The sequence below is a fragment of the Mobula hypostoma genome, chromosome 3, assembly GCF_963921235.1.
Source record: "Mobula hypostoma chromosome 3, sMobHyp1.1, whole genome shotgun sequence".
Classification (NCBI taxonomy): Eukaryota; Metazoa; Chordata; class Chondrichthyes; order Myliobatiformes; family Myliobatidae; genus Mobula; species Mobula hypostoma.
Window position 1 is genome coordinate 14605344 of NC_086099.1, and position 12331 is coordinate 14617674.

At 42.5% G+C, this 12331-nt stretch overlaps 2 protein-coding genes across 23 annotated transcripts in view; one reads left to right on the forward strand and one right to left on the reverse strand.

The window, feature by feature from the left end:
• The window catches only part of nedd4l (NEDD4 like E3 ubiquitin protein ligase), a 466571-nt gene that overhangs the window by 449782 nt on the left and 4458 nt on the right, over nt 1–12331 (forward strand). For all 19 annotated transcript variants that reach the window (XM_063042682.1, XM_063042686.1, XM_063042690.1 and 16 more), the window contains 2 exons: nt 3378–3474; nt 10422–10494. In XM_063042682.1, the coding sequence (XP_062898752.1) occupies nt 3378–3474; nt 10422–10494 (170 nt within the window). The remainder of the gene's footprint in view (nt 1–3377; nt 3475–10421; nt 10495–12331) is intronic.
• LOC134343865 (uncharacterized) overlaps nt 1–12331 on the reverse strand; it is a 99808-nt gene that overhangs the window by 37512 nt on the left and 49965 nt on the right. The gene's annotated exons all lie outside the window — the stretch shown is intronic.

Genomic DNA, 12331 nt, shown 5'->3' on the forward strand with positions numbered 1-12331 from the left:
ACCATAAGACATAGGAGCAGAATTAGGCCATCTGGCCCATCGAGTCTGCTCCGCCATTCAATCATGGTTGATCCTTTTTTCTATCTCCTCCTCAACCCCAGTTCCCGGCCTTCTTCCCGTAACCTTTTTTAACTTGGTTTCAGAGTGCATGCCTCACTACAATTTTGTATGGAATTTTAGATTCCTTGTAATTAGGTTTGAACAGATTGTAAGACTTAATTTAGTTATGATAAAGCATAGTGCTTAGCAATCTCAAAACTCCAGTGGAGCGGACTTGATGGAGCGAATGGCCTAATTCTACTTCCATGTCTAATGACTTAATTGCTTAAATTGAATGCGTACAATTGTTCCGGGATGCATCCTTGGTCAATTTGGAGTTGAGAGTTTTTTTTCCCAAGGAACCAGAAATTATTTCCATTTCATAAGGTTTTTTTTCTATATGTTAGAGATAATTCTTCTTTTAATATAAGTTTCTGTGCTATGAAGCTTTGGCTCCTGTTTTGTGAGCCCTGAATTGTGGCAGATGTATGTGCGTGTGTTGGCAACACTGGGTTTAAAAACAACTGATTGTGATTAGATAGGCCTCGTGTTGACATTACCCTTTGATCACTGGTTCACTTGTCAGGCCTTACGAAAGGCCTCACATCACTTAATGTCACTGACTTGAACAGAAGATATACTGTATCTAACTTCAAGCCTGTCTACCTTGTGTTGTACGCAAATATCTAAGGAAAATAGTGGCTCTTCATAGTTCTGTTGCAGTTTAAAATTCAGAATCAGAATCAGGTTTATTATCACCGGCATGTGACGTGAAATTTGTTAACTTAGCAGCAGCAGTTCAATGCAATACATAATCTAGCTGATTAAAAAAAAATAAAATAAAAATAATAATAAATAAACGAGTAAATCAATTAAGTATATTGAATAGATTTAAAAGAACGTGCAAAAACAGAAATACTGTATATTTTAAAAAAGTGAGATAGTGTCCAAAGCTTCAATGTCCATTTGGGAATCAGATGGCAGAGGGGAAGAAGCTGTTCCTGAACCGCTGAGTCTGTGCCTTCAGGCTTCTGTACCTCCTTCCTGACGGTAAAAGTGAGAAGAGGGCATGCCCTGGGTGCTGGAGGTCCTTAATAAATAACACTGAGATTCATTTTCTTGTGGGCATACTCAGTAAATCCAATAACCATAATGGAATCAATGAAAGATCACACCCAACAAGGGACAACCAGAGTGCAAAAGACAACAAACTATAAAATACAAAAAGAAAGAAAAATAATAAACTGACACAACTGTATTTCTATGTTATATTAACTATCCTGTTGTACATATTTATTATAAATTACTAGAAGTTGCACATTTAGACAGAGACATCACATAAAGATTTTTTACTCCTCGTGTATATGAAGGTTGTAAGTAATAAAGTCAATTCAATTCAAATAAATAAGTGATTAAATATCAAGAACATGAGATGAAGAGTCCTTGAAAGTGAGTCCATAGGTTGTGTATTTTAGTGATGGGGCAAGTGAAGTTACCTCCTCTAGTTCAAGAGCCTGATGGTTGAAGGGTAATAACTTTTCCAGACCCTGGTGGTGTGAGTCTTCTTCCTGATGGCAGCAGTGAGAAGACAGCATGGCCTGGGTGGTGGGGATCCTTGCTGATGGATGCTGCTTTCCTGTGACGATGATCTGTGCAGAATTGCTCAGAGGCGGGGAGGGGTTTACCCATCTTGAGTTCAGATCTTTCAACCAGGTGAAATTCTTCCCTTGTAGAATGATGGAGTGCAGAAGGCTATACCCCTTCTCACCCCACCCAACCAGATTGTTGTGCCATGGAGGGTCTTCTAAGAGTTATTCGGTCTTTCCCTGTCGCCTTATCAATAGTTTGCCTAAATGTTATTACTGAGTCTATTTCCTTCAAAGCTCACAGTATTGAGCAGTGCTGTAGAACAAAGGGATCTGGGAATACTGGTGCACAATTCATTGAAAAAGATAATACAGGTAGATAGGGTCATAAAGTAAGCCTTTGGCACATTGACCTTCATAAATCAAGATACTGAGCACAGGAGATGGAATGTTAAGTTGGTTAATATGTCAGTGAGGCCTAATTTGGAGTATTGTGTGCAATTCTGGTCACCTACCTACAGGAAAGATATCAATACGATTGAAAGAATACGGAGAAAATTTACAAGGGTGTTGCTGGGACTTGAGGACAAGAGTTTTCAGGAAAGTTTGAAACGTTGGGACTTTATCCCCTGGAGAATGAGGGGAGATGTGGTGGAGCTATACAAGCTGATGAAAGGTATAGATTGGGTAAATGCAAGCAGTTTTTTCCCCACTGAAGTTGGGTGAGATGAGAGCTAAACGTCATAGGTTAAGGGGAAATCAGAGGGGGAAGTTCTTCAATCAAAGGGCGGTGAGAGTGTGGAACGAGCTGTCAGTGATGGATGTAGGTTTGATCTGGATCAGTACATTGATGAGTGGAGTATGGAAGGCATATGCGGGTTGACGTGACTCAGCTGAATAACAGTTTGGCACAACCTGCATGGGCCGAAGCGTCTGTTTCTGTGCTGTGGTACTCTGTGACTCTACAACATTTTTTACCGTCTGATCTTGCCATTATTTCTTTTCCAAGTTACCTGCTGGATAAGGTTTTCCCTTGAGGGTTTTCTTGAGAGTCCCAAAAACTCTTCAGACACAAGCAGCTATGACCTCTGTTACCCTACGTTCTTTACTGCTGCTGGTATGATTACTCTCTGAGAAACATTGTACTTAACCTTCACACTGCAGGACAGAGAGTATCCCCCTACACTAACAACATGGCCGCTGCTTCAGTAGTTCTGAATTTTCTCATTTTGCAACTGTTTATAAGAGTAGGCTCTTTGTAGTAAAAGAGTTCAGTATGCTAACTCTTGCCCCTCACACCACCACCATCCCAGTGGTCTTTATGCCACAGCAAGCCCAGTGATAATCAAGCAACTGGTGATAAACTTGTGCCACGTCTGTTTTTCCATACATTGAAATTCATACAACCTTATGAAAATGGACAAAGTCAGTTGGGATATTTTTTAGATCATCAGTTCTGGCAAAGGCAACTTTATATTTTTGTTAACACAAAATACTCTGCAGATGCTGGGGTCAAAGCAACACGCACAACACGCTGGAGGAACTCAGCAGGTCGGGCAGCATCCATGGAAACGTCCTGACAAAGGGTCTCGGCCCGAAAACATTGACTGTTCGTTTCCACGGATGCTGCCCTACCTGCTGAGTCCCTCCAGCATGTTGTGCGTGTTGCTCTATATTTTTGTCGACTTGTTTATAATTGGTACTTTATTCTTTGTTGATAATTCACTTCATTCGGTCTCTGTTTCCTTCCAGGCAGTGCTACTGATGGATGCTGAGAAACGTATTCGGCTTCTACAGTTTGTTACTGGAACCTCAAGAGTGCCAATGAATGGGTTTGCTGAACTATATGGTATGTGACTATTACTTGTGTGCAGCTTAACCATCAAGTTTACTTATTTATTGGGATACAGCGCAGAATACGCTTTTCCGGCCCTTCAAACCATGCCAACCAGCAATCCCGGGATTTAACCCCAGCCTAATCACAGGACAATTTACAATGACCTATTAACCTACCAACCTCTACATCTTTGGACTGTGGGACTTTGGACTTAGAATCTTCGGAGCACCCGGAGGAAACCCACACGGTCCCGGCGAGAGTGTACAAAATCCTTACAGGCAGCAGCAGGAATTGAACCCAGGTCGCCTGTGCTGTAAAACGTAGTTCTAGCCATTTTAAATTTGACATATGAGAAGAATTAAGCCATTTGGCCCATCGAGACGGCTCTGCACTCAATCATGGCTGACGCCTTTTCCTGCTGCTCAGCCCCGCTCCGACCTTCTCCCCGTAACCTCTGATGCGTTGTCCAATCAAGAACCTATCAATCTCTGCCTTAAATACACCCAACACCTTGGCCTCCACAGCTGCCTGTGGTAATAAATTCAACAAGTTCACCACCTTCTGGCAAAAGGAATTTCTCCGCATCTGTTTTAAGTGGATGCCCCTTTATCTGGAGGCTGTGCCCTCTTATCATAGACTCCCCACTATGGGAAACATCCTTTCCACATCTACTCTGCCTAGGCTTTTCAACATTCAAAAGGTTTCAATGAGACCACCCTCCCCCCCATCCCTCTAAATTCCAGCGAGTATAGACCCAGAGCCATCAAACGTTCCTCATATGATAACCCTTTCATTCCTGGAATCATCCTCGTGCACCTCCCCTGAACCCCCTCCAATGCCAGTGCATCTTTTGTTAGATGAGGGGCCCAAAACTGTTCACAAAATACAAGGAACATACATCAAAGTTGCTGGTGAACGCAGCAGGCCAAGCAGCATCTGTAGGAAGAGGTGCAGTCGACGTTTCAGGCCGAGACCCTTCGTCAGGACAAAGTCTGACGAAGGGTCTCGGCCTGAAACGTCGACTGCACCTCTTCCTACAGATGCTGCTTGGCCTGCTGTGTTCACCAGCAACTTTGATGTATGTTGCTTGAATTTCCAGCATCTGCAGAATTCCTGTTGTTTGCACAAAATACAAGGTGAGGCTTCACCAGTGCCTTATAAAGCCTCAGCATCACATCCCTGCTCTTGTATTCTAGACCTCTTGAAATGAATGCTAACATTGCATTAGCCTTCCTCACCACTGACTCAACCTGCAAATTAACCTTTAGGGTGTTCTGCACAAGGACTCCCAAGACCATTTGCATCTCAGATTTTTGGATTTTCTCCTAGTTTAGAAAATAGTCTGCACATTTATTTCTACTAAAAGTGCATGACCATGCATTTTTCAAAATTGTATTTCATTTGCCACTTTCTTGTCCATTCTCCTAATCTGTTTAGGTCTTCTGCCGTCTACCTGCTTCCTTAACACTACCTAACCCTCCACCAATCTTTGTATTGTCTGCAAACTTGGCAACAAAGCCATCTATTCCACCATGTAAATCATTGACATACAGCATTAAAAGAAGTGGTCCCAACACCGACCTCTGCGGAACACCACTAGTCACCGGCAGCAATCAGACAAGGATCCTTTTATTCCCACTCACTGCCTCCTGCCAATCAGCCAATGCTCTAACCATGTTAGTAACTTTCCTGTAATACCATGGCTTCCTAACTTGGTAAGCTGTCTCATGTGTGGCACCTTGTCAAAAGCCTTCTGAAAGTCCAAATATACAATATCCACTGCATCCCCTTTATTTATCCAAAATGTAATCTCAAAGAATTCCAACAGGTTTGTCAGGCAAGATTTCCCTAAAGGAAACCATGCTAACTTTGCCCTATCTTGTCCTGAGTCACCAAGTACTCCATGACCTCATCCTTAACAATCGACTCCAACATCTTCCCAACTACTGAGGTCAGGCTAACTAGTCTTTCTGCTTTCTGCTGCCTTCGTCCTTTCGTAAACAGAGCAGTGACATTTGCAATTTTTCAGTCCTCTGGCATGATTTTTGAAAGATCACTACTAATGCCTCCACAATCTCTACCGCTACCTCTTTCAGAACCCTAGGGTGCAGTTCATCTGGTCCAAGTGACTAATGTACTTTTATGTCTTTCAGCTTTTTGAGCACTGTCTCTTGTTACAGTAACTGCACCCACTTCTCTTCCTTCACACACTACAACACCAGGCACAGTGAAGACTGACGCAAAATACTCATTTAGTTAATCAGCCATCTCCTTGTCCCGTTATTATTTCTCCTGCCTCATTTTCTAGTGGTCCTATATCCACTCTCACCTCCTTTATTTTTTCAGATACTTGAAAAAGCTTTTACTATCCACTTTGATATTGTTTGCTAGATTGCTCTCATATTTCATCTTTTTCCTCCTAATGATTCTTTTAGTTGCTCTCTGTAGGTTTTTAATTTTCAAATACATCTATTCAGCACCTTCCTCATTTTTCCCAGAAACTTACACCGTTGCTGCTCTGCTGTCATCCCTGCCAGCATCTCCTTCCAATTTACTTTGGCCAACTCCTCTCTCATACCACTGTAATTTCCTTTACTCCACTGAAATACTGCTACATCAATTAGTCTTTACTTTCTCCCTATTAAATTTCAAATTGAACTCAACCATATTGTGATGGTTTATTACATAACACCCAATTCAGTATAGCTGACCCCCCAGTAGGCTCAGTGACAAACTTCTCTAAAAAAGCCATCTCGTAGGCATTCAAAAAACTCACTCTCTTGAGATCCGTTACCAACCAGATTTTCCCCAATCGGCCTGCATGTTGAAATCTCTCATGACTTTCATAACATTGTCCTTTTGACATGCCTTTTCTATTTCTGTGTCCACTACTATTGGGAGGCCTGTATATAACTGCCGTCAGGGTCATAAGACTAAAAGACATAGGAGCAGAATTTTGCCATTCAGCCCATCAAGTCTTCTCCCAGAGCCACTCAACCCTGTACACAAGCCCTCTCACCATATTCTTTGATGCCCTGACCGACCAGGAAATGATCAACTTATGTCTCAAGTATACCCACTGACTTGGCCTCCACCGCAGTCGGTGGCTGAGCATTCCACAGATTTACTACTCCCTGGCTTAAAAATTCCGCATTACCTCTGTTCTAAAGGGTTGTCCCTCAATTTTAAGGCTGTATCCTCTAGTTCTGCATACCCCCTCTATAGAAAACATCCTCTCCATATCCACCTTATCTAATCCTTTCAACATTTGGTTGGTTTCAATTAGATCCCTCCGGCATTCTTCTAAATTCCAGAAAGTACAGGGCCAAAGATGACAAACGCTCCTCATATGTTAACCTCTTCATTCCTGACTCATCCTCGTTAACCTCTTCTGGACTCTCTCCAGTGACAACACATCCTTTCTGTGATATGGGACACAAAACTGTTGACAATATTCCAAGTGCAGCTTGAGTTGTGTCTTATAAAGTCTCAAGGTTATCTCCTTGTTTTTTTATTCTATTCCCTTTGAAATCAATGCCAACATTGCATTTGCTTTCTTTATCTCCGACGCAAGCAGTAATTTAACCTTTTGTGAGTCTTGCATGAGAACTCCTAAGTCCCTCTGCACCTCTGATGTTTGAATCTTCTGCCTGTTTAGATAATACTCTGCACTATTGCTCCTTTTACAAAAATGCATTATCATATATTTCCCAACACTGTATTCCATCTGCCACTTTTTTGTCCATTCTTCCAATTTGTCTAAGTCCTTCTGCAATCATATTGCTTCCTCAGCACTACCTACCCCTCCACCTATCTTTGTATCATCCGCAAACTTTGCCAGAAAGCCATCAATTCCATTATCCAAATCATTAACAAACAATATGAAAAGTATCAGTCCCAATACTGACCCTTAAGGAACACCACTAGACACTAGCAGCCAACCAGAAAAGTGCCCTTTTATTCACTCTCACTGCCTCCTGCCTATCAGCCATTCCTCTATCCACACCAGTATCTTTCCTGTAATTCCACAAGATTTTATCTTGTTAAGCAGCCTCATGTGTGGCACCTTATCAAATGCCTTCTGAAAATCCAATTAAATGACATCCACTGCCTCTCCTTTGTCCACCCTGCTTGTTACTTCCTCAAAGCACTCTAACAGATTTGTCAGGTAAGATTTCCCTTGACAGAAACCATGCTGACTTTGACTTATTTTATCATTAGTCTCCAAATACCCTGAAACCTATCCTTAATAATGGACTCCAACACTTTTCCAACCACTGAGGTTAGGCTAACTGGTCTATAATTTCCTCCCTTTTGTATTCCTCCCTTCTTAAGAGTGCAGTGACATTTGCAATCTCCAGTCCTCTGGGACCATGCCAGGATCAAGTGATTCTTGAAAGATCATGATCAATGCATCCATTATCTCTTCAGCAACCTCTGTCAGGATTCTGGGCTGTAGTCCATCTGTCCAGGTGACTTATTCACCTTAAGACCTTTGAATTTGCCTAGCTAGTGTCTTCCATAGTGATGACTGATGCAAAGTACTTAGTAAGTTCATCTGCCATTTCTTTGTCCCCCATTACTACCTCACCAGCATCATTTTCCAGTGGTACAATATCAACTCTGGTCTCCCTTTTAATATAACTGAAAAAACTTACAGCATCCTGCTTTATATTATTGGCTAGTTTGCCCTCATATTTCATCTTTTCCTTTCTCCTAGCTTTTTTAGTTGCCTTTTGTTAAATTTTAAAAGCTTCTCAATCATTCAACTTCCCATTCATTTTTGCTACTATATATGCCCTTTCCTTGGCTTTTATGCAGTCCTTAATTTCCCTTGTCAGCCACTGTTGCCTACCCCTGCCATTTGAGAACAACTTCTTCTATGGGACATATCTATCTTGCGCCTTGTGAACTATTCCCAGAAACTTCAGCCGTCTCAACACTGCCATCATCCCCACCAGTATCCTCCTGCAATCCACCTGGGCAAGCTCCTCTCTCATGCCTCTGTAATTCCCTTTATTCCATTGTGATACTGATAAATGTGACTTGTGCTTCTCCCTCTCTCATATTGTATTCTGAATTCAATCATATTATGATCACTGCCTCCTAAAGGTTCCTTTACATTAAGCTCCTGAATAAGATCTGGGTTACTACACAACACCCAGTCTAAGATAGCCTTTCCCCAAGTGGGCTCAGGCACAAGCTGCTTAAAAAGTCACCTCGCAGGCACTCAGGAAATTTCCTCTCTTGCGATCTGACACCAACCTGATTTTCCCAATCCCCTTGCATATTGGAGTCCCCATTACAATTGTGACATTACGTTTATTACATAACTTTTCCAGCTCCCTTTACAATCTCAACGCCACATCTTGGCTACTATTTGGAAGCCTAATAATAGTATTTTTTTACCCTTACAGTTTCTTAATTCCACCCACAAAGATTTGACATTCTGTGACACTGTGTCACCTCTTTCTAAAGATGTAATTCTATCTCTTACCAACAGAGCCACACCACCTGATATGGTTTCCTTCCTGTCCTTTCAATACAAAGTATATCCTTTCATGTTCAGCTCCCAACTATGGCCTTCTTTCAGCCATCAATCAGAGATGGCAATAACGTCATACCGACAAATCTCAAATTGCGCTACGAGTTCGTCCACCTTATTCCGAATGCTACATGCATTTACATACAGCACCCTCAGTCCTGCTTGCTTCGCCCTTTTGAATTTTGCCTTGGTGGTGAAATTTAACTCTTTGCTCTGTCAGCATTTGTACCCAATCATTGGCTTGTCTTCCTTACATTCATGTTACACCCATCATCTGCTTGTAAACCTGCTGGCTCATCCTCAGCTCTGTCATACTGGTTCCCATTTCTCTGCCATACAAGTTTAAACCACTCCCAGCAGCTCTAGTAAACCTGCCAGCAAGAATATTGGTCTTCCCTCGATTTCAAATGCAACCTGTCCCTTATGAATAGGTTCCACCTGCCCCAGAAGAGAGCCAATTATTCAGAAATCTGAATATCTGAATCCCTGCCTCCTGCTCCAATTCTTCAGCCACGAATTTATCTGCCACCACATTCTATTCCCTTCCTCATTGTCACATGGCACAGACCTGGCATTTAAGGGTTTTTATCTGGCAAGTAAATATAGGTAATCTTGAGATGTTGGTCAATCTATTTAAGTATTATTGAAGCTTGTCTTTATCAAAGCATCTTAAGGATGCTCCGATACATAGGATCGTGAGTGGTCACACAGTGTTATAGACTTAGCCAGCTCCATCATGGTTGCAAAGAACAGGGAGGTGGCGCTCATGGGTTCATGAAATCTGATTGCAGAGGCGAAGAAGCTGTTCCTAAATCATTAATGCTCCTGTAAGAAGAGGGCATGTTGTAGAGGGTGAGGGGCCCTTGATAATGGATTCCACCTTTTTAAGGCGTTGCCTTTTGAAGATGTACTGATGGTATATTTGTAGATTTTAATGCCTTTGCACTATACTACTCAGTTGGTGGTGTGGAGTTACGTCTCTACCAAAGCATGTGTAAAGCGCTCCTTCTGCCACTAACCTGCAGGCCACCCTTGGGCAAGGCATAGCACCTGCTTAGTACTTCCCACCCCGCACCCCAGCTCAGGGTCACATCAAGACATGGAAGCAGCTGGTGCATATCACAAGTCCTGGTTATGCAACCACTTGACGCCAGGCAGACAATCTCTGAAGAGTATTGATAATGGCTGGGGTCAGCCGTCTTGTAAAGACACTGCCCAGAAGAAGGCAATGGCAAACTACTTCTGTAGAAAAATTTGCCAAGAACAATCGTGGTCAAAGGCCATGATCGCCCTCTCATCATACAACATGGTGCATAGTGATGATGGTGACTGTACTGCTGCCACAAAACTGCAGATTTCATATGATAATAATTTTGATGCTGACGCTTGCTGTACTTTTTGATATCTTACACAGGTTCCAATGGTCCTCAGCTCTTTACAATAGAACAGTGGGGAACTCCAGAGAAGTTGCCAAGAGCTCACACGTGGTAAGGATAGTGAACACTCACAGTTTGAGCACTTCATTGAACAGTACAAGCTGAGTATTGAAAGCTGAATCGCCCAGTTTCAGTTGCTATCTCTATGCCAGCACCTTCCTGCAATGTGCACCTGTACACGGCAACTCAGTACAGAACAGGCTGGAAATCAGGTGGCATCTCCTCTGAATTCCTGTTCCTCGACTGGACTCATCTCTGAGTTCATCACTGTTACTCGATTATACTGAGCTACAGGCCCTTGGCTTTGTATCTGGTGCCTCTAGCTATGCCCTTCATGAAAAGGTTAATTAAACTGCATTTTTCTTTTCATTTTTAGTAAACAGAAGCCTCTTAATTAATTTATATTATGTGAGTGCTTAAAATATTTAATGTTTTCCCTCTTTTTCCAACATGGAATGATTATTGAAGGCATTTGAACATAGGACACTACAACACAGTGCAGACCCTTCAGCTGACAATGTAGTGCTGATCTTTTAGCCTTCTGTTCCCTTCCACATAGTCCTTCATTTTTCTTCATCGATGTGTCTATCTAAGACTCTCTTAAATGCTCCTAATGTATCCACCTCTACTTGCACCCATTGGCAGGGCATTCCACACACCCACCATTCTCTGTGTAAAAAAGTTTACCTTTGGCATACCCTCCATATTTTCCTCCGGTCACCTTAAAATTATGCGCTCCTCACGTTAGCCATTTCCACCCTGTGAAAAAGTCTCTGGCTGTCCACTCAAACGATGCCTCTATCAAGTCACCTCCCATGCTCCTTCGCTCCGAAGAGAAAAGCCCTTGCTCCCTCAACCTACCCTCACTTATCAATAACAGGCATTAATACCACTCAAGGTAATCTCAGAATTGAAATGAGAACTCCAAATTATGAGAGGTATAAATAAGCAAACACGAGGAAATCTGACGAAGGCGACGACTTTACCTCTTCCTATAAATGCTGCCTGGTCTGCTGCGTTCACCAGCAACTTTTATGTGTGTTGCGTGAGAGGTATAAATAGTTTAGAAAATCAGAATTTTTTTTCCTCTCAGGGCATAAATCTCAAAAACTAGAGAACATGCATTGAAAGTGATGGGGGGAAAGTTTTAAGGGAGATGTGCATGTCATTTTTTTTATTAAACAGGTGCCTAGGTAGTAATGCGAGCCAATACCATAGTGGTGTTCAAACAGCTTTTTGACGAGCACATGAATGTTCAGGGAACCGGAGGATATGGATCATATGCAGGAAGATTTTAATTTAAATTGGTATCATATTTGTGGGTGACGGGGTGGAGATACATCTCTACCAAAGGAGGCGCAAGGCACTCCTTCTCTCTGCTAGCCTGCAGGTCACCCTTGGCCAAGGGTCACGTGAAGCCACGGGAGCGGGTGGTAGATGGTCGTACGAGAAGCTGGTGTATATCACAAGTCCTGATTATGCGACACTGACACAGGCAAACAAACTCTGAAGGCTATTGATAATGGCAGGGTTCACCCATCTTGTAAAGACACTGCCCAAAAGGCAGCAATGACAAAACATTCCTGTAGAAAATTTGGCAAGAACAATCACGGTCAAAAAGACCATGAACGCCCATGACATACAGCACGGGACAAAATGGTGATAATGGTATCATACACAGTACAGACATTGTGAGTCAAAGGGCCTGTTCCTTTGCGCTGTATGAATGTGGTTCATCTCCTGACCTCCCTACTGAGCAGAGCTGATTTGCAAGTTTAGTCCACAGATGGGCAAGGCAAGAAGAGATCTAAACTTTGAAGGTTTGAGCCCAGGGCACCAAAACTCAGCGGGTCAGGCAGCGTCAATGGAATGAACAAACAGCCGATGT